The sequence below is a fragment of the Crotalus tigris genome, unplaced genomic scaffold, assembly GCF_016545835.1.
Source record: "Crotalus tigris isolate CLP2741 ecotype Arizona unplaced genomic scaffold, ASM1654583v1 scf7180000017946.1269602, whole genome shotgun sequence".
NCBI lineage: Eukaryota > Metazoa > Chordata > Lepidosauria > Squamata > Viperidae > Crotalus > Crotalus tigris.
The window spans coordinates 459,364-482,725 of NW_024096738.1; the positions used below are offsets into that span (position 1 = coordinate 459,364).

At 38.3% G+C, this 23,362-nt stretch overlaps 1 protein-coding gene across 1 annotated transcript in view; it reads left to right on the forward strand.

Moving 5' to 3' along the window:
• Positions 1 to 16,544: 16,544 nt before the first annotated feature.
• The window catches only part of TNKS (tankyrase), a 91,582-nt gene continuing 84,764 nt past the window's right edge, over positions 16,545 to 23,362 (forward strand). Inside the window, exons 1-2 of the mRNA XM_039345213.1 lie at positions 16,545 to 17,618; positions 21,260 to 21,484. Of these exons, the coding sequence (XP_039201147.1) occupies positions 17,066 to 17,618; positions 21,260 to 21,484 (778 nt within the window). The 5' untranslated portion in view covers positions 16,545 to 17,065. The remainder of the gene's footprint in view (positions 17,619 to 21,259; positions 21,485 to 23,362) is intronic.

Consider the following 23,362-nt stretch of genomic DNA (forward strand, 5'->3'; position numbering starts at 1 on the left):
TCCGACCCATTGCGACCCCATGGACAATGTTCCTCCAGGCCTTCCTGTCCTCTACCATCTTCTGTTCAATGATAAAAGAAGATAATTATATAAAATTATTAAATCAAATAAAACTGGACCTGGAAAAATTTGCAATTGTCAATACTAGGAAGAATTGCTACAGTGAAAATGAAGAAGCATAATTGCTTGGCTGGAATTCAGCGAAAAAAGGTTTAAAGGTACAACTAAACATTATTCTGCTGAATTTCCAGTCAAGCAGTTATGCTTCTTAGGCTCCCTTTCCTCGCTATATTCCAGTTTAAAATTGCAGTTTCAGAATTTGCAGGAAAAGATTGTAATGCATATTAGCTTATTGCTTTTATATTTTTTTTTAAATCTCCTTTCATTGGCATGGAAGAGTTTGAGCTCCATTTCCACATTTTAATCAGAAATGAGGTTGGAGCTCCTCCCTCCTACCCAGTGGTGGGATTCAAATATGTGAACAACCAGTTCTCTGTGTGGATGCCGCTTCCGGAAGTCCATTCTGGGCCTGGGCAACCAAAAATTTGCTACTGGTTCTGCTGAACTGGCGCAAACTGGTTGAATCCCACCACTGCTCCTACCTGCCAAGCCAACTCAGTATTGCTCATATAGTTAGCAGGAAGTCTAACCTGCTTATCAATTAGCACTCAGCATTCCTTGGCGCTGCCAAGTCTTTCTGAGTGAGGATCAATTCATTCCATCCAGATAAAATTTATCTTTTGCCTTTAACCTACAAAAACAAAAATCAGCTGTTATAAATCACGTACGCTTGAACTGAAAGGCACATGGGAGAACAGACTGCTTGTTATATAAGACTTCTAAAATGGAAATAATTACGATTAATGCCACCAGCAATAACATTTTCTAGCATTAGTTTTCAAAAGAGCGTAACTTCAGTTATGCAAGACTATTCTAAATTAAGTGTAGGAGTTTTTGCTTCTTTGATTTACATTCATAAAATATAGCTGTCTGGGGGGGGGGGGAATACCTGCTATTACATACAGCTTTTTCTAACTTTGTATCATTTTCCTGGTACCTCAGTTGTAAAAAAAGCAGTAGCTTTGTGATAGAGCTTATGCAGATGGTATTGATGTGAAAGTTGGAAGGAAAGTAGCAAATATCTGTACTATATGAAAGTTTTATTTATAATCTAATAGTATTTTAAATAGAATCTCAGTATTGCCTTTCTAATCCCAAGATGCAGACCTTTCTCATCTAATAATAGCATTGAAAATGATTGAAGATCCTAGAAATGTTTGACTTAATATTGCTCAAAACCAACTTGTGTAATCAATGTGTGCTCTGTGATCTAAAGTAACACTCTGCCATTTCAGACTTCTGGCTTCTATTCTGGCCCTTCCCAGTTGTGCCTGAATGACTTAACTCTAACAGGAACATAAAAGTGAGGCATGTAATAAAATCTTCAAACATGGTTTCCTGGGGTATTACAGCTAAATAGGGCTATGAAGAGAAAATAATGACCGAGCTAATTATTGACTGTATATAGAAATATGGCTGTAGATTAACATATTAGAAGCAATCATATTTCAGAGTTCCCTTTTATTCTTTTATTTAAATGAAAGATAAATAAATAAAAAAGATAGATAAATATCTATCCACAGACTTGGAATAACAGATTCAGGCAAGATCAAACAAGATGCACAGGTATCGAATAGGTGGTATCTGGCTCAACAGCTATAAGAGGGATGTAAGAGTCCTAGTGAATAACCACTTAAATATGAGCCAGTAGTTTGCTGCAGCTGCCAAAAAAGCCAATGGGTCTTAGGCTGCATCAACAGAGGGATAGTATTGAGGTCACGTGAAGTGTTAGTTCCATTTTTATACTGCTTTAGTAAGATCATATTTGGAATACCACGTCCAGATTACAAAAGATGTTGAGATTCTTGAAAGAATGCAGAGAATATTAGGGGGCTGGAGACTAAAATAGATGATGAATGAGTATGTCTAGTCTAACAAAGAGAAGGACTAGGGATAACATGATAGCAATCTTCTAATATTTGAGGTGTTGTCACACAGAAGAAGGAACCAACCTATTCTACCAAGTACCTGAGGGTGGGGCAAGAGATAGCAGATAGAAACGTATCAAAGAGAGCTCCAACCTAGATTTAAGGAGAAATTTCCTGACAGTGAGAACAATTAATCAGTGGAACAGTTGGCCTCCAGAAGTTGTAAGTGCACCATCGCTGGAGGTTTTTAAAAGATTGGACTAGAAAACCTCCACAGCCTAACTCTGTTATTCTGTAATTTGCATGTTGAAATGTAGACTCAAATCTATAAAAACATATTTTCTGTTATCATCTATCAGATGCCATAATACTCTTGGAGGCCAAACTATTAAGTCAGTTAGCAAATCCATTATTGGAACACATGATTTATTTTTGTTTCCTAACAACAAATGTTTGGGTTAAAGAAATAGTTTAGGGTGGGGTTAAATGTTTCTCCTTGTTCCAGAATCATTTGTAGGATCATTAGGGAAAAAATGAGAAAATAAAACTTCCTATAGAATAATACAGTATGGTATAGTTTTACACAGTTCCATGTGATCAACGCCCCAACTATTTTGCACATGCATTGACATTGCAAGGATGTACAAAGAGATGGAGCTTAAATCACTTTATGATGATTACTGCCTTGACTTTTTTGATCCCCGTTAAGACATCCTTTATATAACATATCATTAAACCCTGACTGCTCTTTACATTTTAGAAGGTCAGATCCTGAAGTTGAAACTAAAGTACTTTGGCCACCTAATGAGAAGGAAGGACTCACTGGAGAAGAGCCTAATGCTGGGAAAGATTGAGGGCAATAGAAGAAGGGGACGACAGAGAATGAGGTGGCTGGATGGAGTCACTGAAGCAGTAGTCATGAGGTTAAATGGACTCCAGAAGATGGTAGAGGACAGGAAGGCCTGGAGGAACATTGTCCATGGGGTCGCGATGGGTCGGACATGACTTTGCAACTAACAACAACAAAACAATAGAATTCCTCTATCAGTTGTAGAAATGATGGCCAACTTAAATAGTTTTCAAAAGTGGTCAGATAAAACCATGTACTGGTAGGCTAAACTTCAGCAACACAGGCATTTTGCTTTCCTACCAGCCACTGGGACTACAAGCCAGAAGATGTTACTGCACTATTGTTTTCATAGGGTTCATACTCAGTTTCCTGGATATGAAAATGGTCAAACAAACTGGCACCTTGATCCACAAAAGATGTCTCGTATGTATCCAAATGTGCAGCCCAAATGTTGGAGATGTGGTTGTTTGGATGCAACGTATTATCATATTTGGTGGTCATGTAGAAATATAAAGGCTTTTTGGATCAAGATTTGGTGGAATATTCAGAAGATTTTTAATAGAAGGATAAAATTTATACCACAATTGTTTCTGTTAGGTATTATTGATGATTGTGATGGTAAAGAGATTATTTTAATGTTGAATTTAATTACAGCAGCAAGGTTGCTGATTGGGCAATATTGGAAGAAGGATTTTTTGCCTACTTTAGAAGAATGATTTCTTAAAGTTTCTTACTTATTTGAAATGGCAAAAATTTCGGCTTATTTGAAAGATCAGTCGCAAGAGAGATATATTTTGGTGTGGAAAAGATGGGTTAATTTTATACAGAATAAATATGATATTAGAAAGTATTATTTAGCTTTTGAATAATGTATATTTAAGGGTAAGCTTTTGAATAATTTATGTTTAAGGATGGTAATTTTTGTTTTTATGTACTGGAGTTAAAGTGTTTAAAATTTTGTTTTTTGGATGTATGTATAATTGTTCATTTAAGTTTTATGTTTTTTGTTGTTTTTAACCCTATATTCAGCTCTGGGAAGTAGGGGGGAGAGGGGTGGGGGGTTGGGAGGGGGGAGTATTTTATTGTAAAATTTTATAAACTTTTAATAAAAAAAAATAAAAAAAATGGTCAAACAAACTTTACTGTGTGAATTTGTATGAAAGTATTCTTTAAGGTGGATGGTCCACTCAGTGAATAACAAACAAAGAGGGCATGACTGCTTCATATAAATCAATAACTGAGAAATGTGAGATAGATTAGATTTGCTTTGATGGACACACAGACAGATAGAAAGATAGTAGTTTGGGGATATATCTGTGTGCATAGACACACATACATAAACAGTAGGGTGAATTAGTTCTTGCAAGACATAAATGTCATTTGCTAAATCTCACATCAGGAGGCCTCTTTATAATCTCTGTGTCCATAACAGAAGTAGCAATGTGTAGCACTGGTGGATATTCCCCAGGCTTTCTGAAAATACAGCACCACTTCTGAATGTGGGATTTGTTAGCTGCTGTAAATAGCTTAGTTTGGATTTATAGAATTTGACTGTAGCTATTCATAGAAAGTTATGTTGTTCAACCAAGAGAGGTGTTAGGGTAAAATCATTCAGGGTACCAGTGATAGCAGCTGAGAATGACAAGGGCAACTTTTCTTCAGAGTCTGTTTCTTTGATCATTATCAGCATCCCTGTCATTTCATTTATTTATTTATGAGACTTATATACCGCTTTAAGTGCAAGCACTCTCTAAGCGGTGTACACCAGTAAGCAATGTATATATATATATGTTTACATTGCCCCCAACAATCTGGGTCCTCATTTTACCTACCCCGGAAGGATGGAAGGCTGAGTCAACCTTGAGCCGGTGAGATTTGAACCGCTGACCTGCTGAACACAGTCAGCTAAAGTGGCCTGCAATACTGCACTCTAACTGCTGCGCCACCTCGTCTCTCCTCATGATCTCCTAGGCTCTGTTTTAGAGCCAGTCTATGCATTCCCATGAATCACAAGACAAAATTTTCCTAGATGGTGTCATTTCAGATCGCAAGCAGATACAGATTGTTCACACCTTTCTGAGGCATATTTAAGTTATTTCTTCTTTACCTTTAATGATGTGAGCATCTGAATTGGTTCCCTGAGTTCAACCCAAACCATCACCTGCCTTAGCAGATTAAATAATATTAGAAGATAGGATTTGTGGAAAGATGTTGATGCAATCTACAGTAGCTCTATCCCTAATGTTTTTAGTTTGCCTATACAGGGAAAAACAGACTACTGACAATCTATGCAGTATAAGTCGGTAGCAGTCTTCACCTCTGTCCGCAACCTGCTTGAAAATCCAGTCTTTCCCATTGGAGAAAGTGTAAAACAAACAAGTCATATATATAAGTACTTCCAGCAGAATGCTTCCAATTGTAGCTCTTATCACCTTAGTCTGCCCTGTATCTTGTACCCTCAGGAATGTATAGAATGCAAATGTCTATGGAGATTCTTGGTCATCCAGGTCTGAGGAAAGTATAGAATGCAAGAAGCAATTTGGAAAAAGGAGAGCTTTCTGGTGGGAATGGCCTTACTTGCGGTGGTGGTGGTACTGCAGGCTGGATAGCTTCCCTTAGATTAGACCTGTGAGCTGGAGGTTCTTCATCTTTGCCTTATATGACCATGCTGGGATATATGAGGGAAAGCCTTTAAGCTCTCTGTTTGTGTATCTGAATATTATATAGGTAGATCGTATAGCTGTAGATCTCTAACAAACATAGCATACCTACCATATTCATTGAGCTTTAACTTTGTACTGAATTCTAACTTCGCTGCAACAAAAGTGTAATTTTCCTCAACTTTGACTATAAATACTTCTTGCAGTGAGTCTCTCTCAGGGAGGATTTGCCATCTGTCCCAATCAGGATGGTCAGTAACTCTGGCAAGGAAATAGGGTTGCTCCATTTCATTCCCTGGAGGCTCTGTTATCAAGCAAGAAATTCTTTTGGAATGGTAGGGATAGCTCAGACCTCCTGACTTACCAATACCCATAAAAATTCCCAAAGCAACTTGGAATGGGATACAAGGGTTCAAAATCAAGCTGATTATCCTGATTTCAAGTTCAGATCATGTTTCCTCACTTATTGATTGATATGTGAGGTTCCACATCTTCTTGGTGTTTAAGGTGGCCTCCTGAACACCAGGCAAACATTTTCCAAATCAACAAATCTAATTTTGCACGCAATCAAGCAAAAGTTAGGATGGGTTGTTTTGTTCTAATTTAGACCGTATGCTTGCAGAGCCCATCTTCTTGGATTAAACATGTTTAGTGCCCGGAGGACAACTGAAAGCTGGCTGAGATACAAATCTGCTACATAAGGATTAAAACCAAACTGATTAGTAGTGGTCTCATACCTCTGCCAGCTTGGCCTGTTCAAACATGCTTCTTTTTTTAACCCCTGCACAAGTTTTGTACTCGGGAAAATTGGGCAATTTTTGCTAATATATACATATATATTTATAATTCTATATACAGACACATATAATCTATTATATGCTTTAAAATACTCATTGTGGTTATTTGATATTAATATTACATCTATATCTATCTGTACAAGCTTTGTGCTCAGGAAGAATGGGCTATTTTTGCTTATGCACACACACACACACACACACACACACAAAATATATGGTATATACATGTTGTGTGCTTTTAAATTATTCATTATGGATATTTTTACAGATAGGTAAGAACTCTTTATATACCTGAATGAATATAATGTAAAGTCCCCAAGCAAATACATAGAACAATTATCTCTCAGTTTGAGAAGTAGAAACCAACTTGTAAGAATATAGTGGGGGGGGGTTATGAACAATAGTTGCTGCCCATTCACAGCAGACATTTATTTACAGAACACCTGGGACCATCCCTTCTAAGCCTCCCTTCCTCTTGCAGGTTCCTTTCTCCTGTATAATATTGTCTTTCCTGGGCAGCTGAGCGCAACTCAGAAGAAAGTACAGGTTTGCAACCACCTCCCGTTTTCCTTTTCTTTATTAATTTTTCTATTGCATATTCAGGGCACTTTGTGTGGCTTGTAAAGATTTTTTTCCCCTAGAGGTAATTGTAGGGAAATCAATATATAGGAACTGGCAGTGCTTTTTTTGTAAAAAAAAAAAAAAAAAAAGGTGCCGGACCCTACGAGGTTCCATCCCAAAAAGGTGCCGGAACTCCGTTCTGGGGGTTCTATGACAAAAAAAGCCCTGGGTATAGGTAGTCCTCAATGTACAACTAAAACTGAGCCCAAAAGTGAGATAGTTGTTAAGTGAGTTTTGCCTCATTTTATGATCTCTCTTGCCACAGTTGTTAAGTGAATCCCCACAATTGTTAAGTTAGTAACGTGGTCATGAAGTGAATCTGGCTTGTCAGAAGGTCACAAAAGGTGATCACGTGATCCTGGAACACTGCAACCATCATCAATATGAATCAGTTGCCAACTGTCCGAATTTTGATCAGGTGACCACGGGCAGGCTGCAACGGTCATAAGTGTAAAAAAAATGGTCATAGGTCAGTTTTTTTCACTGTTGTTGTAAATGTAAAAGTCACCAAATGAATGGCTTTAAGTCGAGGACTACCTATACCATGTTCAACCAGGAATGGCTTCAATTTCACAGGCTAGTAAACAGGGAAATCCAAACAGTGTATCTGCTGAATCAGAGCAAAACCTGGACTGGTAGATTCAAAGGTAGCCTAGTGTCAAAGTCTGCCTCATTAAGATAGTTTGGCTAGCATCATTCCTGCCTAGTCTGATAATTTTAGGTATCAGGGCCTGCAGGAGAACTAGAGAGGATGTGGAAAGTCAAGCCAAAGTGGTCCCAGCAGTGGTAGGAACACTTGGGGCTGTGACTCTTAGCTGGGGGAGTGGCTCCAACAGATCCCACGAGTGACATCAGAGCTCTCTGTCCAGAAGAGTGCAGTGCTGGGAACAGCTAAGATCCTGTGCTGAACCCATTAACTCCCAGGCCTCTGCTTGATTAGAGGACCTGAGATTAAGGAAGACACATACCACTCACAGGGGTGAGAAGGAAATTTATGTATCTCTGCCCACACTAGGGTGCAGGAATTGGAAAGCCAAGCTGGAGAGATAAGGGTTTACTTTGCAGCTAATGGGTCTCTGGTTCAGGAAAAAAAAAAAACCCCGAATGGGACTTTTCAGACTTAACCAATGGGTAAACTCTTTCTGCTCTAATGAATAATTACAGCCTGGGCAAGAGTCCCACTGAACTGGCTAAATGTGGACTATGCTGTAATGTTCTATCCTAGCATAATCCTAGCAGATTATATATAACCATATGTTTTGTAATTGTTTATGTATAGAAGATGGCTGGGTGATTTGGGGAGAGTTACTCTTTCTCTCTCTCTTAGTGGTAGACTGGAAAATCAAAAAACATCTATCTACCAATCCATACTGGATCATCATAGTAGGTTTTGGCATATAATCTTCACTGAAGAGGTCTTTTTCATTGACCTGACTGAATAGATAACAGAGTCATCTCTCTCTCTCTCTCTCTCTCTCTCTCTCTCTCTCTCTCGCACGCACAGACACACGCACAGACACACACAGAGAGAGATTGAAGATATTTACCAAAAAATGATGGCTGCTAATGCAAGGCGAAAGTCTCAGAAGAGGATAAAAATGTCCAACTCAGGATTAGCCAATATGAAATTTGGTCAATAATAAACTCTGCTGATTTCTATAAAGCTTTTAATGAATAGGTCTTAACAGAACTGAAATTATCATTTTCCATACATTTTTGCCTAGCAAGGAAGCATTATAATTGTGCAATAAAAAAAATTGAGAACAAATTGAAAATAGAGAAAGAAAAAAAAATTGAACAGAGTGGAGAAAGGCAGATCCAAACAAAGCTATACCATTGTTTATAAATGCAAGAGGGATTCTGACAAGTAGTGTAAATGAATGGAAGGGTTTTCTCTAACTGCCCAGACCTTAAGGAATGTCTCAGATTTTCAAGTCAATATATATTTTAGAGTAATACCACCCCATGGGCCTCATTGTGCTACACCCTAAGCAAACACCTCACAAAACGTAGCTCCTGTGAGATACTCTCATAAACTGGAGTTGCTTAATATGTAATATGATGCCCACTGCAACCAGCCTAGTGTACTTCCAGTCCCCACTTCTGGAATCTGGGCGACAGTCTTTCTCAGTCTAGGTTAAAAATGCACCTAAGATTAGTTTAGATGCCTTTGACTATTTGCAGATCTATGTGGGTGTGAGCATAGTCATGTCTATTTTAAAACTGTTTTAGTACCCAAAGTTGGCAAGATCAGTAGCCATATAATCCAAACAAACAAGTATCATGACTCAGTGTTTCTTTTCGGATCAATAATTGAATATAGAATCTGTCAATCATTTAGTATTTGCTTCCTATCATTCAAGATGGTAAATAGCTGATTTGCCTCGCTACTCATCAGATTCTTTTGAGTCCAAACCTGAACCAGCATTTTGTCCCATCTTCACAGAAAGAAAATAAATTGTTAGCATGTTCCAGTTCCTATATTTGATCTCTCTACATAGAATTTCATGAGAGCCACTTTCGTATAGTGATTAAGGCATCAGACTAGAAATTGTAAGGCAGTGAGTTCTAGTCCCGCCTTAGACGCAAACCCAGCTGCATGACCTTGAGCCAGGCCCTCTTTCTCAACTCTAGGAGGAAAGCAATAGCAAACCACTTTGCAAAATCTTGCTAAGAAAACCACAGGAACTTGACCGAGTAATTGCAAGGAATCAACAATGACTCAAAATATCCACTACCACTATCAAAAAAGATTCTCGTACTTAGATTAACACACTTTATTTGAAGTCGCTGCTGAAAATGTCTTGGAAGCTGCAATCACAATTGCAACACTTTGGCAATTATGAGAGAGGAGTAAGTTTAATACTGTTACCCCTATTTTTCTCTTGTGCCATCTGTTGTATACTTCGTTCTTGTGCAAATGATGAAGACACATGGTGATGCTGAACAAACACTTTATTCTCCTTCTACAATAACCAAGCAAAAGCAAAAGGCACGCAGGCCTTTTTATATGGCCAGAAGCCCGGACAGTGTCAACTAATAGGAACAGAGCATTTTCGCGCCTTGCGCATGTGCACAAGGCTGGCGCCGCTCTGTCTGCTCCCGGGCAGCTTTTGGAATGCCCGGGACCAATGCAACATCCTGAGCCTGCTTTTGCAGGCTCAAGACACAACACTATCCAATGCCAAATAGAAAGCCAAGCAAAGAATATCAGAAAAACTTTATTGCCATGTCATAAACTGCATCCAGTTTTGGTCACCACGATGTAAAAAAAATGTTGAGACTCTAGAAAGAATACTGAGAAGAGCAACTAAGGTGATTAGGGGACTGGAGGCTAAAGCATACAAGGAACGGCTGCTGGAAATGGGTATGTCTAGTTTAACGAAGAGAAGGACGAGGGGGACATGATAGCAGTGTTCCAATATCTCAGGGTCTGCCACAAAGAAGAGGGAGTCAAGCTATTCTCAAAAGCACCTGAAGGCAGGACAAGAAGCAATCGATGGAAACTGATCAAGGAGAGAAGCAACCTAGAACTAAGGAGAAACTTCCTGACAGTTAGAACAATTAACCAGTGGAACAACCTGCCTCCAGGAGCGGTGAATGCCCCAACACTGGAAGTTTTTAAGAAGAGACTGGACAGCTATTTGTCCAAAATGGTATAGGGTTTCCTGCCTGAGCAGGGGGTTGGACTAGATGACCTCCAAGGTCCCTTCCAACTTTATCATCATCATCATCATCATCATCATCTTACTGGTAATAATTTGAAATTAAGTACCAATTAGCCAGAGAGTACCTGAGACTTGGCAAATTGAAAAGCTTGACAATGTGGCTTTTATATCATGAACTGAAGCAAGTTGCTAGCAGGATAAAGTAAGAGCCATAACAGTTGTTTGTTAAGGATCCAAGATTTGAATTCCACAAGCTGGTCCAAGTATCAAGTCTTGAGTCTGAATGCAAGGCCAGGAACAAGAGTGACAGTGGCAACCATCTGGAGTTGGAGAGTTGGGGCTGGAACTGTTGCACTTATATAGGCCAAGGATTGTGACCTGGATTGATTAGGGCTGTAGCTGTTCTCTCCTCTGAAGAAGATGAAGGGTTCTGTAACTGGAACAAAAAGAAATTGTTTAGCCTAACTACTGCTATCTCGCTTTTGTAATCAGCGTTTGCGTCAGGGACAAATTTCATGCAAGCATGGGAAACGTACATGGATGGGATGTACTGAAGGAGGGAATAAGGGAGTGTACAGGAATGATTGATGTCTTCATTATGATGTAATGGCTCTGTTGTCTGATTTTCATTGGTTAACAAAGTTTATAAAGCAATGCTACTAACTTTCTAAGGTGTGGCACTTCTGGACGTAACCCTGCCAGCGTCCCAGATTGTCTGCCACCCAGCCATCTTATTTGATCAAATAAAGAGCTGTCTAAGAAGTCTCCGCTTGGGTTATCTGATTAAATTGCTATGGTATCTCAAGTTCAAGAATTTGGCCCCTCATTATCAGAATGGAGTTTTGTCTCATACCCATTGCCTGTTGAAATTGCTATAACTGTCTTATTGCATGCTGGCTGGTCAGTCTGAGGTCTGCCTCTTCAACCTCTGACTGAAGCATTCAAATGACATACACTTCTTTGATTACCTTATCTTCTGGCTTTATTCAAGGTGTTGGTTATCACCTGTTTTTGCGCTTGATATTTATCATCTGTTCCACCCAGTTCCAGCTTGGCCGATATGTGCATCCTGATAGGTATTGTTGACAATTCCTTTCTTCATGGCTTGAAAAAAATGTGATTCCCTGTGTTATGGAGAACTTTGCTTGCTGTGGTCCAGGTCTTCTTATATTTCTCATTTTTTAAATAAGGGTTTAAAAACAACATTGTTCAGCCATCTTTTGGTAGATGGTTCACTGATAGCGTTATCCTTTATAGTTTGCATGTTTGTGTATTATCCCGAGTCCTTCAAAGTGAACAGGTATATTGCTACAGAGACAAATATATGTACTTGTGAACATGGATCTAGTGTTTTCGGTAGTGGAGAAAGCAAACCTAGCAAAGAAAATGGAGATTTCACCCTTTTCCTTCCTGTTCTTTGACATGACTAGAGTCAAATCCAGTTTATCTCTTTGTCTAATGCTAATAAACCCAAACTGACTCTCTCCCTGCCCCAGATAAAGCCTCCTGAAATCCCATCTAAACCAAAGAATAGAAGTCTCCTTGCCAGCTCACAGTACAGCTTGGCAGCAGCTCTTTACAAAAAAAGAGAAACCCCAACATTTATTTATATTGCAGTAATCATTGAGTGCCTGCTTTATGAGAAAGAGGGATTCTGAACAGCAGTTGTTGTAATAAACATGGTTCTTCTCCTCATTGTTGTGTTCCTTCTTCAGGCTAAATTCACATAATTTCTTAGACTAAATAATTTGGAGGCAACTTCCAGAAAATTGTACCACAGGAGATTAAGAATAAAAACAAATTTAGGAAAACTTTCAAAATCTTCCTACACATCATGCAGTAAACATTGACTGCTTTTCATACTCATGCAATTTCTATTGCCAGCATATCAGTATACTCTGCATTTTCTAGTACATTATTATGAATGACTATTACTCGGATATACTAGGTTGAAGAGGTTGAAGAAGACAAACACATCTGCCATTGGGAGTACAGATAACACAAGCTATTGACACCTTGCAATTTCTGGGGTGATATTCAGTGAACTGAAATGATATTCAGCGAGTATTTTATCTAGCAAGGAAAAAATAGCATGGGCACAAGAACAGGTCAAGCCTCATTCCCATGAAATTCTGGATTCAGAGGGGTGGGTGGGTGAGAAATCACTCCAGCAGTGGGAATGCATCATCATATGGAAAATCCTAAATCAGGAGAGTAAAGAACAGCTGCCTTGTGTGATTCAGGGAAATAAATTAGAACATATTTAGGAAGATCGTTGCTTTAATAAAATATTTCTTATTCTATAGGTTTAGTACCTTCTTTTACATTTTAATGGATAGTGTGAGATAGGGTTCAAAAAGAGCTCATTGCTTATGAGTAGTCAGTGGAGGTAAATTGAAACAAATTTCAAAAAGTGCAACATAATACAGAGGAGGTACAATGCAAATATTGCTATAGACTAAGTATTGTATAGTTTCAATTATTAATATCCGTAGGTTTTTTCATATTGCTATCATAACTTTGTTCTTTTCCTGGTAAGGATCTATACCAGTGAGTTGAGGTAACTCTCCAAAATACAAATGTAGGCACTTGACCTGTTTTAGAACATGACCAAGAAGAGGAACCACTAAACAGAGCAGGAAATGCTAGAAAGTCTATTAGCATAAATGCTGCAGGCTCTTTTTGAGTGAAGATCTTTTTTAATTTCAATTTCAATCAATTAATGTACAAAGATGTAATTTATGATTCTTTTGTTCCTCTTCATCTGTTTGATTTTTTTAAAAGAAATCAGTGAAAAATCAATCTTTTCCTGTCCATTCACCCTTATGGAATATAATAATCCCAGGTGTCTTTTCTCATTTCCTTGGTGTTCCATCCATTTTCTAATGAATTTCACAATCTGACTTTTCCTGAACACTTTCACTAGCCAGTGTTTTTATTATTATTATTTCTTACTCAGTTTCACAATAGCAATCTTCCTGGTTTGATATCCACAGCTTATGCAAGGAAAGTATATATTCTCCTATCATTGTTCCCCAAATATAACTGATAGTATTATAGCTTTGAAACAATAGAGTGTGGAAACTGTAGTTGTACAACAGATCAGTTACAAATGGAGTTGGGATAAATTGATGGTTGAAGTGCAGTATCAGAAGAACATATTGCTGTGACCTCTTGAAGAAAAGGCAGAACGTAAATCTAACAAATATATTTGGAATCTGAACAGTGTGTTCCAGAAATAAAACAGCCATTTGCTTTGTCAAATGCACACTCTGCCCTGTTTTCAGTTAACTATGAACCTTCCTATAATTACCACCCTGAACTTATTTTTGTCTTGTTTTTTCTTGTTTATTTGAAAGCATGGTAGAGCAAACTAGAATACTTTTTTCTCCCTTCAGTAACACTTTGAAGTATTTCCTCTACTGATTTTTCTTTTGCCACACTGTAGTTCCCAGCTACTGAGGCACAAGTAAGCTCTTGCTTAAGATCTATTTTAATCTAAGCTAGAGAAGATATATAAGGACCCTTATTAGTGAACACGATTTAAATCCTTTTAGTCAAGGGGTACCGATTTTCATTGTCTTTATAAACAAGTGGAATTGTGGTGGGGAGGGGAATGATGCAAAATAATAACATAATTCATGATGCAAACTTTGGCCTTGTGTTGTAACAACTTACAGTATGCGAAAACATTAGGAGCAGAGCTTGCATCATAACATCGTGACATGTTTGTAATTTTGGCAAGTTCATGAATAGCTGTGAATGCCTCTGCCTATAAAAAACTTGCCTAGCTTGATTTTTCCAGTATTAAGCATAGTGCTTAATTCTGTTCTCCACATCTCCAGCCTCAGGATTCTCTTCCTCACTCTTCAGGTTTTGTGAAATATGCCCTTGCTATCTTTTCATCATTACAGTTTGCAGGGTTTTTTTTAAAATTCATATCGATAAGAATGGTCCTTTTACAGCAGGATGGGCTTCTTGTCATTGTTGTTTGATTTTGCTCTTGCAAAATTATGAAATATATACAACATAAATGTACTGAAAACATGGATGGAGCATATTACCCGTTTATTAGTGCATGTACGTCTGTGAGCAGCAGAATGCAAGCTCATCTATTGGCCAGCTGAAATGAGAACTGATTGGCTGCTTGGTTTTAGCATCTGGAGGTCAGCAGGACTAGAAACATCAGGGAGTTGGCTACATACTGGTTGTATAGGATTGGCGTATACCTTACAATTAATTGCACCTTCAATTAACGTATGTGGGATGGACTTATTCAGGTGTTACATCTTCTATTGGGAAGTAGACAAAGAGTTTCTTTGAAAACCTTTATCCAAAGATTTGCCAAAAAACAAAGATCAAAACCCAACATGGATGGATTTATATAATTCTTAGGAGTCAAAATAAATTCAAAGGTAATTTTATATTGTTCTGTCCTAAGTTTTTCAAAAATTTCTACTGATGTTAGGTCTGGGAAGCACAGTCTACGATTACTGTAATTCTAATTACTAGAAGACTGGTTAGCAGATAGGTGCACTGCTACTTGATTCCAGCAATAACTACACCTTTAATTTCTAAATTATTTTTTTTCAGACAATAATCCCTTCTCACAAATACAGAATTAAAAAGAAACGAATTGGGAGTTAAAAAAACAAAGTTCAGGAATAAATATTTCTTATAAACAAAAGTAGAGAAAAAGAAATTGTGTGTTTTTGTCTTGCATTTCAACTGTTAGAATGGCTTAAAGATAAGCTCTTTTTAAAAAGTTATTTCCATGTACTTTCTGTAACTGCCCTCTTCTGGACAACCATGGCAATGGACCCTGAGTTACATATTTTTACAGGGGAAACTAGACAATTTTTAGAGGATTTAGCTATTGGCATCTACTACTGTAGTTTTGATGATTATTTATTAAACTGATGTGAAACATATCTGATCCAATTTGAATTAATTCAATTTAAAAAATTGTATTGATTTAATCCAAATGTTGGCTTCAAAGAACCAGATCAGTTCAGTTTATATGACTGATGTGATTTGAAAATGGGTTTGTTTTTTTTTTGCAGATATGCAAATTGTCAAATAGATTGAGAAAGTTGGTTTGGAAAACTGATTTTAAGAGAAACAGTTTAGCAACTCAGTCACTGATAACACCTTGGTTATAGGATGGACTGAGAAATTGAAAAGAATCTTAGGAGGCAATAAATTACTTGGGTACTGTTGCCAAGAAAACTGCATGGATGAGTGAATGAAATCATTAGGAACCAGAATAACAAGAAGCATATCAGAAAAACAGTTTTAAGGCTGCCACAGTAGAAAAAGAGGTATCATCCTCTTGCCTTTACTTGTGAAGTTCCTTAATTTATTTGATTAGTCAGGGAAGGACACCGTATGTTGGATTAAATAGACCTTTGTTCTAATTCTGCAGTGTTTTTTTTGTTTCTAAATCCTACAGATTTAGACTCAGAATACAGGTGAATAATCTTATTTCAAAAATGCAGCAAGGTTGCCACCTTGTGGTTATTTCAGTAACTTACAATCCTGACAAGGTTCTCATTTACTTGGAGTAACTACAACTAAACACCATTTATTTCTTAATAAGGCACGCAGTCTGGAAGATATTTTAAGGTGTTTTTCTAGACAAAAATATTTCAGACAGTTTTCTTCCCTAGTCTCTTTTGAGTCCTCTTAAGACTAAGGTACTATCTGCCCAAATACTGAACCAATTGTGAATGCCTCATAGTTTGACTGTAGCATTTATATAAGCAGACTTCGAGGTTTTAGCAAAGGCAAACGCTTTTTCTTTAGACATGAGAATGGATTCTTTAAACATATTTTAAATGAATTTATTAAATAATACAACACTGTCAAACCGTGCCTGTAGCACTGAAGATGCTAATCTAATTGCCATTTCACTTTTGAGATACAATTAAACCTTCTTGCCTGGCCTCAAAATCCACAATTTTTGTAGTTTGGGATTATTTTCCTCAATGAACCAATAAACAAGTATAGTGTTTTGAACTCCTTTGTTCAACTGGGTTTTTTTCTAAATCTAATTTTAGGACTTGGGCGGAGAATAGATCACGTTTTCAGTCATATTTATGCAGAAATATTGAAAATTCAAAAGGGGTTACAAAACAAACATCATTGTAAGATCTGGTTCTACACATTAGAACTATAACTAGGGAAAGAAAAACCCTGAAGAAAGCAGCGGCAAACTATTCTCTTGAAAACTACATGGAGGACTCCATGAAAAAACCCAGGAACGCTGCCCAATACAAGAGTTCACTCGTGCCCAACTCCTCAGCCAGCAAACACCCGACGGTCTAGGGAAGGAGTTCCGCTCGTCTTCCGTCATCTCACTGCCTTTACGTCACTTCCCTCCCCGCCGTCCCATGATTGGCTCCACGAAGCCGGATGCGAGGGCGGGCAATCCCTCCCCGTTGCCGCAGTGACAGGACCCGAGCGCTCTTCGAGCGGGGAAATGGCGGCGGCATCGTCGTCGCGTCGCTCGCAGCCGCATCATCATCATCACCCCCCTCACCCTCCAAGTCATCACTCCGTCCAGACGCCCGTATCTCCGCCTCGCAGCCCCAGCCTTTCTCCCACCGGAGCTTCCCCTCAGCAGCGGCCCACTCTGGCCGGACTCGAGGGCGAGGCCCCTGCAAGCAGCGGGCGGGAAGGGACGGCGGTAACGGAGAGGCCTTTTTCTCCAGAGAGCGCCGGCGAAAACTCCGGGCCTCCGCCGCCGCCAGGCTCCGGGGCTAGCAGCGCCGCCACCAGCAGTAGCAGCTCCGGGTCTTCGTCGTCTTCGTCTTCCTCTGCTGCCTCCAGCCCGGCTGCTCCTGACAGCCCCGACCCACCCCCTCCGCCGTTGCAGCCGCTCCCTCCGTCCGTGGGAAGCGGCGCTTTTCGGGAGCTGCTCGAGGCCTGCCGCAATGGGGACGTAACCCGGGTCAGGCGCCTGGTGGATGCTACCAACGTCAACGCCAAAGACATGGCCGGGCGGAAATCCACCCCTTTGCACTTCGCGGCAGGTGAGAGTCCTGGGGGAGCTCAGAAGTAGTACCAGGTCCGCCGTTTGGTGGGATACTTTGCCACCGCTGACCCTTCCGCTGAGGTGAAGAAATAGTTACTCGCAGGTGCAAGTCCTCTGGGGCGAATGGCCCCGACTCCCACTTGACACAAGAAAGGGGGTGGTAGTAATCCATAATGGGCTTCAGGCTTTCCATCTCCTGCATGGAGCAAGGAAGACCCTTGCACACAAGGCAGCAAAATTACTAGGTTCCCTCTGTAGGGACATCCTCTGCTCTGTCTGAGCTGCAGGATAAAGGAAGGCTTGCCCTGCTCAGACTGGCTCTTGTACTGTCCAGTGAAGAATGTGGTTGAGTTCATGTCAGGAGGTTGTGCCTGCCTTCTTCGGCTTGCCTTTTCATTCTTTCTGGGGACTCAGGAAAGAGAACTGATAAATCAGGGAAGGGGTAAAAGAATGTAACTGTTCCTTGAAGGAGCAACTGCAGTGCCTGTCATTTTTTTCTTAGCAACACAGTGGGAAAGATTATGCTGTGAGAGCAAAGTAGGGTTGCACATTGTATTAAACCATAAAATGGTTAATTGGTTAGATTTTTGGCTTAGTCTATGATGTGAATCCAGCCACTGTGTTAATATGGCGAATGAACCAAGAAAAGTATGAGAGTTTGGCCCAGAAAGGCTGCCTAGAGAATGCTCATTTCTGTATAGGATCACTTGATGAGGAAATTTATAGTTCCTAACGATGAGAATAAGGAGTTCTTGCAAAAGGATTCTCTATTTAACTTGGAATCGTTCCTGGAGAGGTGAACAGTCCTGTATCCCTTACTACTGCATTCATTTAAAGAATAAAGGATGTTGAGCATCTTAGGATCTTAATCCCAGTTTAGTGATAGTTGTTTCTAAGGCTCACTCTTTACATTGTGTTTTTCAGCCTATGGCTTTCATAACATGTACAGTAATGTGAACATATAATTAAGCAGAAGATGCACTGTCAGAAATTTTTATAAGGTATCTCAATAAAGGCTGTGTGGTATAGAGTTTCATGAATTAGACTTGCTAAAATCAATTGCATATAAAATATCCCATTGAATGGTCTCTGTAGTATGAAGTAACAGAGAAATAAATTTGTTTGCGATTTCATATTCCAAGAAAAAATGGCAAAAATAGCGGGAAAGCATAAAGAACTTGAAAGTGTGATTCTTGGAATAATTTTACTTAAACAGTTATTTATGGAATTGAATGGTTGATTTGAAGAGCAAGCTCAGAGACTGGTTGATTACATAACTGGCATTTTTAGTTTTGTTATTTAAAATGTGAGGAACAATAATGCACAGAAATAATGGCTTTCTTCTTTCAGAAGCACTGTTTATAATTACAGCAAATGTTTTAAAGTTTCCATAAGAGGGATTTAAAGGATAAATCACACACTTAAATCAGTTTAATAGACTTTTCCTCCCAAACTGCTATTTCCAGTATTCTCTTGGGAAGGCATGGTGGTCAGTATGAAACAAATATAGAGTTATTTCCACAACCACATTTGGTACATAGCTGAAAAAAACCCGCCCATTTCTTTCTCTGTATGGACCAAAAATATGAAAAACAGATGTTTTAAGTTTGAAAGCAGACGATCCAAAACCAGCTGTTCTCCCTTTACTGGTAAAACTCCACAACTTTTTTTTTAATTGCAGTTTCCTGAAATCCATAAGATAAAATGAGGTACAGATATTTCAAATTATTCCTATCATCTCCCTTCCTTCCTGTTATTCTAAATATTTCTGATTGTCAGCATTTTAAAGTAATAGAAAAACCTTGTGGAGTTTCTAATATTTATTCCAGTAATGTAGTGTAATTTGCCCATCAATAGATAAGTTATCCTGAATATGTAGGTGTGCATAGATACATTAAAAGAAAAAGTTTGATGTAGTGATTAATGCATCAGGATAAAAATTTGGGAGATTGAATTCTAGTCCTGCTTTAGGCCCAAAGCCAGCTGGGTGATCTTGGGAAAATCACTTTCCTCCAACCTTAGGAAGGAAGTGATGGCAGACTACTTCCAAAACATCTTTCTGAGAAAATTGCAGGTACTTACTTGTCCAGGCAGTCATTAGGAGTCAAAAACTGACTTGGAAGGCATAAACACATAATAAATACATTGGAGATGATGCTCTCAGTTTGTATGTAATATTGATTAAGTCTCACCTGCAATCTATGTGAAATTCCACTCAATCTGCGGAAAATAGTTATAGGTTCAGTAATAGGTCATTGATGTGCAAATTGTTTTCTGAAACTAGTCAGGGGTGCTATTTTATTAAAAAATTACTTTAGAGCAGGCATGTCAAACTGCCGGCCCGTGGGCCAGATGTGTCACGCCAAAACCACATCCACCCCATTTTCCCCCAAAGGGGGAAAAGTCACGATATATCACACAATGTCACGTGATGTTGCAAGTTTGACATGCCTGCTTTAGAGGAATAAATAATATTAGTTTCAGGTTGATTTAGGTTGGATTCATAATACGAAGCAGTGAAGTGGTGTTTTTTACTTCGATGTGTGAAATAGTGTGAAATGCAGTTTGTTTTAGGATTATACTATAATTCTAACCCATGATATCAGAACCTTTAATCCACAGAGATGTAGGAATAAGTAGCTGAGGAAATAAAATAAACCGGAAATTGGTCAAGGAAACAATCTTTTTTTAAAATTATTTTAATTTACATAAGCTATTAATAGAAAACCCAAACATTCATGAAGCACAGAAAATGTAACTTTCACTATTCAAAACAAATAAAAAAAAATTTTATTTCAATTCCAAATTTCTGTTCATTTTTATATGTATACTTCATGGTGCACTTTTATTTGTTTCTGAATCAGTATAAGGTATATATACTTATTTTCCTAGTTTTTTCAAATAATCCATTTTGCTACTCGCCACAGTCTTAAGCCAGTTCTAATTGATCAACTGTCAACAATGTCCGCTGTGACAACTTTTTTCAAAGTTGCTTTAATATTTCAGTAAAATGGTCTCTGATGGGACACTTAAATGTACACAAACATTTCTTTTATTTCAGTTTATACTTGTTCTTCCTACTAATAAGATATTCATAGCAATTAACAGCCACAGCGAAAGAGCTGAAATTTAACATACATACATACATACATACATACATATTCTGCTCAAAGAATTTGGCAGTAAAAGTTTTGCACTCCTTCCTTGAAAATGGAGAATGAGATGGAAGTGCATTATTCCCCTCCTACTACCCCATAGAAGTTTTTTTCTGATCACTCAGGGAGCTTGAAAGAAACTGTCCAAATCCAAGGAAGTGGATTATTATTTTTTTTGAAATTATAAGGTATTAAGAATACTATATTTTAGTTGTAAATATTTTATGCAGCTGATGAAAATACTTTAAATTCCATCTAAAAAGTATAAATGATTTATCTGTTGTACATAGTACACATATAATATCTAGCTGGATCTCGGGATGCATAATTCAACAAAATAGAGCTATACTATTTGCAGTGTATTAGCAGCAGAATAATTATACATGCGGTAAAATTTATTTTAGACAGTTACACTCCTGCATGCCATATACAGTGTTAATATTTATGCATGCCATATTGCATTAATTCAACTTCTTTTCACTAGGTTTTGGAAGAAAAGACGTTGTGGAACACTTGTTACAGACAGGAGCTAATGTCCATGCTCGTGATGATGGTGGACTGATACCTCTTCACAATGCCTGTTCCTTTGGTCACGCTGAGGTAGTTAGCCTCTTGCTGTGTCAAGGAGCAGAACCAAATGCCAGAGACAACTGGAACTATACTCCTCTGCATGAAGCTGCAATCAAAGGCAAGATAGATGTGTGTATTGGTAAGTGCATCTTTCTTCAAAACACCTTGACTTTTTTATGTTAAAAAATTGTAAGTATCAAAGCCAAGGCACATTTAGAAAATCCATTGAGCAGTCTGTACAAATCTTCTAAGTGCATTTTATAGTTCATAATCCATGGTTCTTACTGTGTAATACAAAAAATATAAATAGAATTAAACTTAATCAGCTAAAACAATGAATACATTCAGCAGTGCCAATTTCAGTTTAAATATAAAATGCTACCATCTGTGGATTGAAAAATCTTAATATTTGATTCATAGAATATTTGGGATTAATGTACAACTTTTCTAAATGTAAGATAAGAGATAACTGTGTACCCTTATCATATGTAAAATTTACTTTCTACAATGTTTCCAGCAGGTTTTGCAGCTATGATGCTGAATTACCATCATCATAAGGCAGAAAGTAATGTGCATAATGGTGTAAGAGTATATTTGATTGCAATTTAACCTCTGTATCATTTAGGTTTTGATATTAAACATATTTGTCCTTTCCTTTATTGATTATTAAATTCTTGACTTGACAATGTTGTTCCAAAGCAACCAGGAACCTTCTAAAACTAAGTAGTACAATAAGTAAGTTTAATTGTAATTACAGATCATAACATATAAAACATACAACAACAACAAAACAACAATATAATAATAATAATAATACTATAATAATAATAATAATAATAATAATAATAATAATAATAATAATAATAATATTTTAAAAACGGCTGAATTAAATAGATGGAAATTAAATTAAAAAACGGCTGAATTAAATAGATTAAATAGATGGAAAACCAAAGCTTTGCATGGACAGCATTTGAAAAACATTGAAGGAAAATGTGATAACAACTTGACATGGGCATGGCTTAAGACGGGAACCATCAAGAAAGAAATGGAAGGCTTAATACTGGGTGTCTGTCTCTCTCTCTTTCTGTCTCTCTCTTTCTCTCCCTCTCTCTCTCTTCTCCCCCCCCCCTCCGATCTTCTGCTTACCTGGCAAGCTGGCTTCAAGCTGTTCTCCGACAAACTCAGGGGTATGCAACCTCGGCTCTTTTATGACTCATGGACTTCAACTCCCAGAATTCCTGAGTCAGCATAGCTGGGCTAGCTAGCTCTCTCCTGCCCTTCCTGCTTCCTGCTTCCTGCAGAGACGCAGCAAAGGGAGGAACTCAACCCAGTAAGTTTTTCAGCTCCTCGAGAACACTGTGAGTCCACTCTCTTTTTTTACACACAAACACACACACACACACACACACAAACACACACACAAACACACACAGAGAGAGAGAGAGAGAGAGAGAGAGAGAGAGAGAGGGAGGGAGGGAGGGAGGGAGAGAGAGAAGCAGGGAAATGCAAGTGCCTCTCTCTATCTCTGTCTCTCTCTGCAAATGGCAGAGGAGGCTGGGAGCTGCAGGGGAAGCCGCAGGTTGCTGACTTGTGAACTAGACATACCCAATTCCAGCAACCATTCCTCATATGTTTTAGCCTCCAGTCCCCTAATCATCTTTGTTGCTCTTCTCTGTACTCTTTCTAGAGTCTCAACATTTTTTTTACATCGTGGTGACTAAAACTGGATGCAGTATTCCAAGTGTGGCCTTACCAAGGCATTGTAGAGTGGTATTAATACTTCACATGATCTTGATTCTATTCCTCTGTTAATGCAGCCTAGCACAGTGTTGGCTTTTTTGGCAGCTGCAGCACACTGCTGGCTCATATTTAAGTGATTGTCCATTAGAACTCAGAGGTCTCTCTCACAGTTGCTACTATTAAGTAAGGAACCCCCTATACTATACCTGTATATTTGGTTTTTCTTGCCTAAATGTAAAACCTTACTTTTTTCACCATTGAATTTCATTTTGTTAGA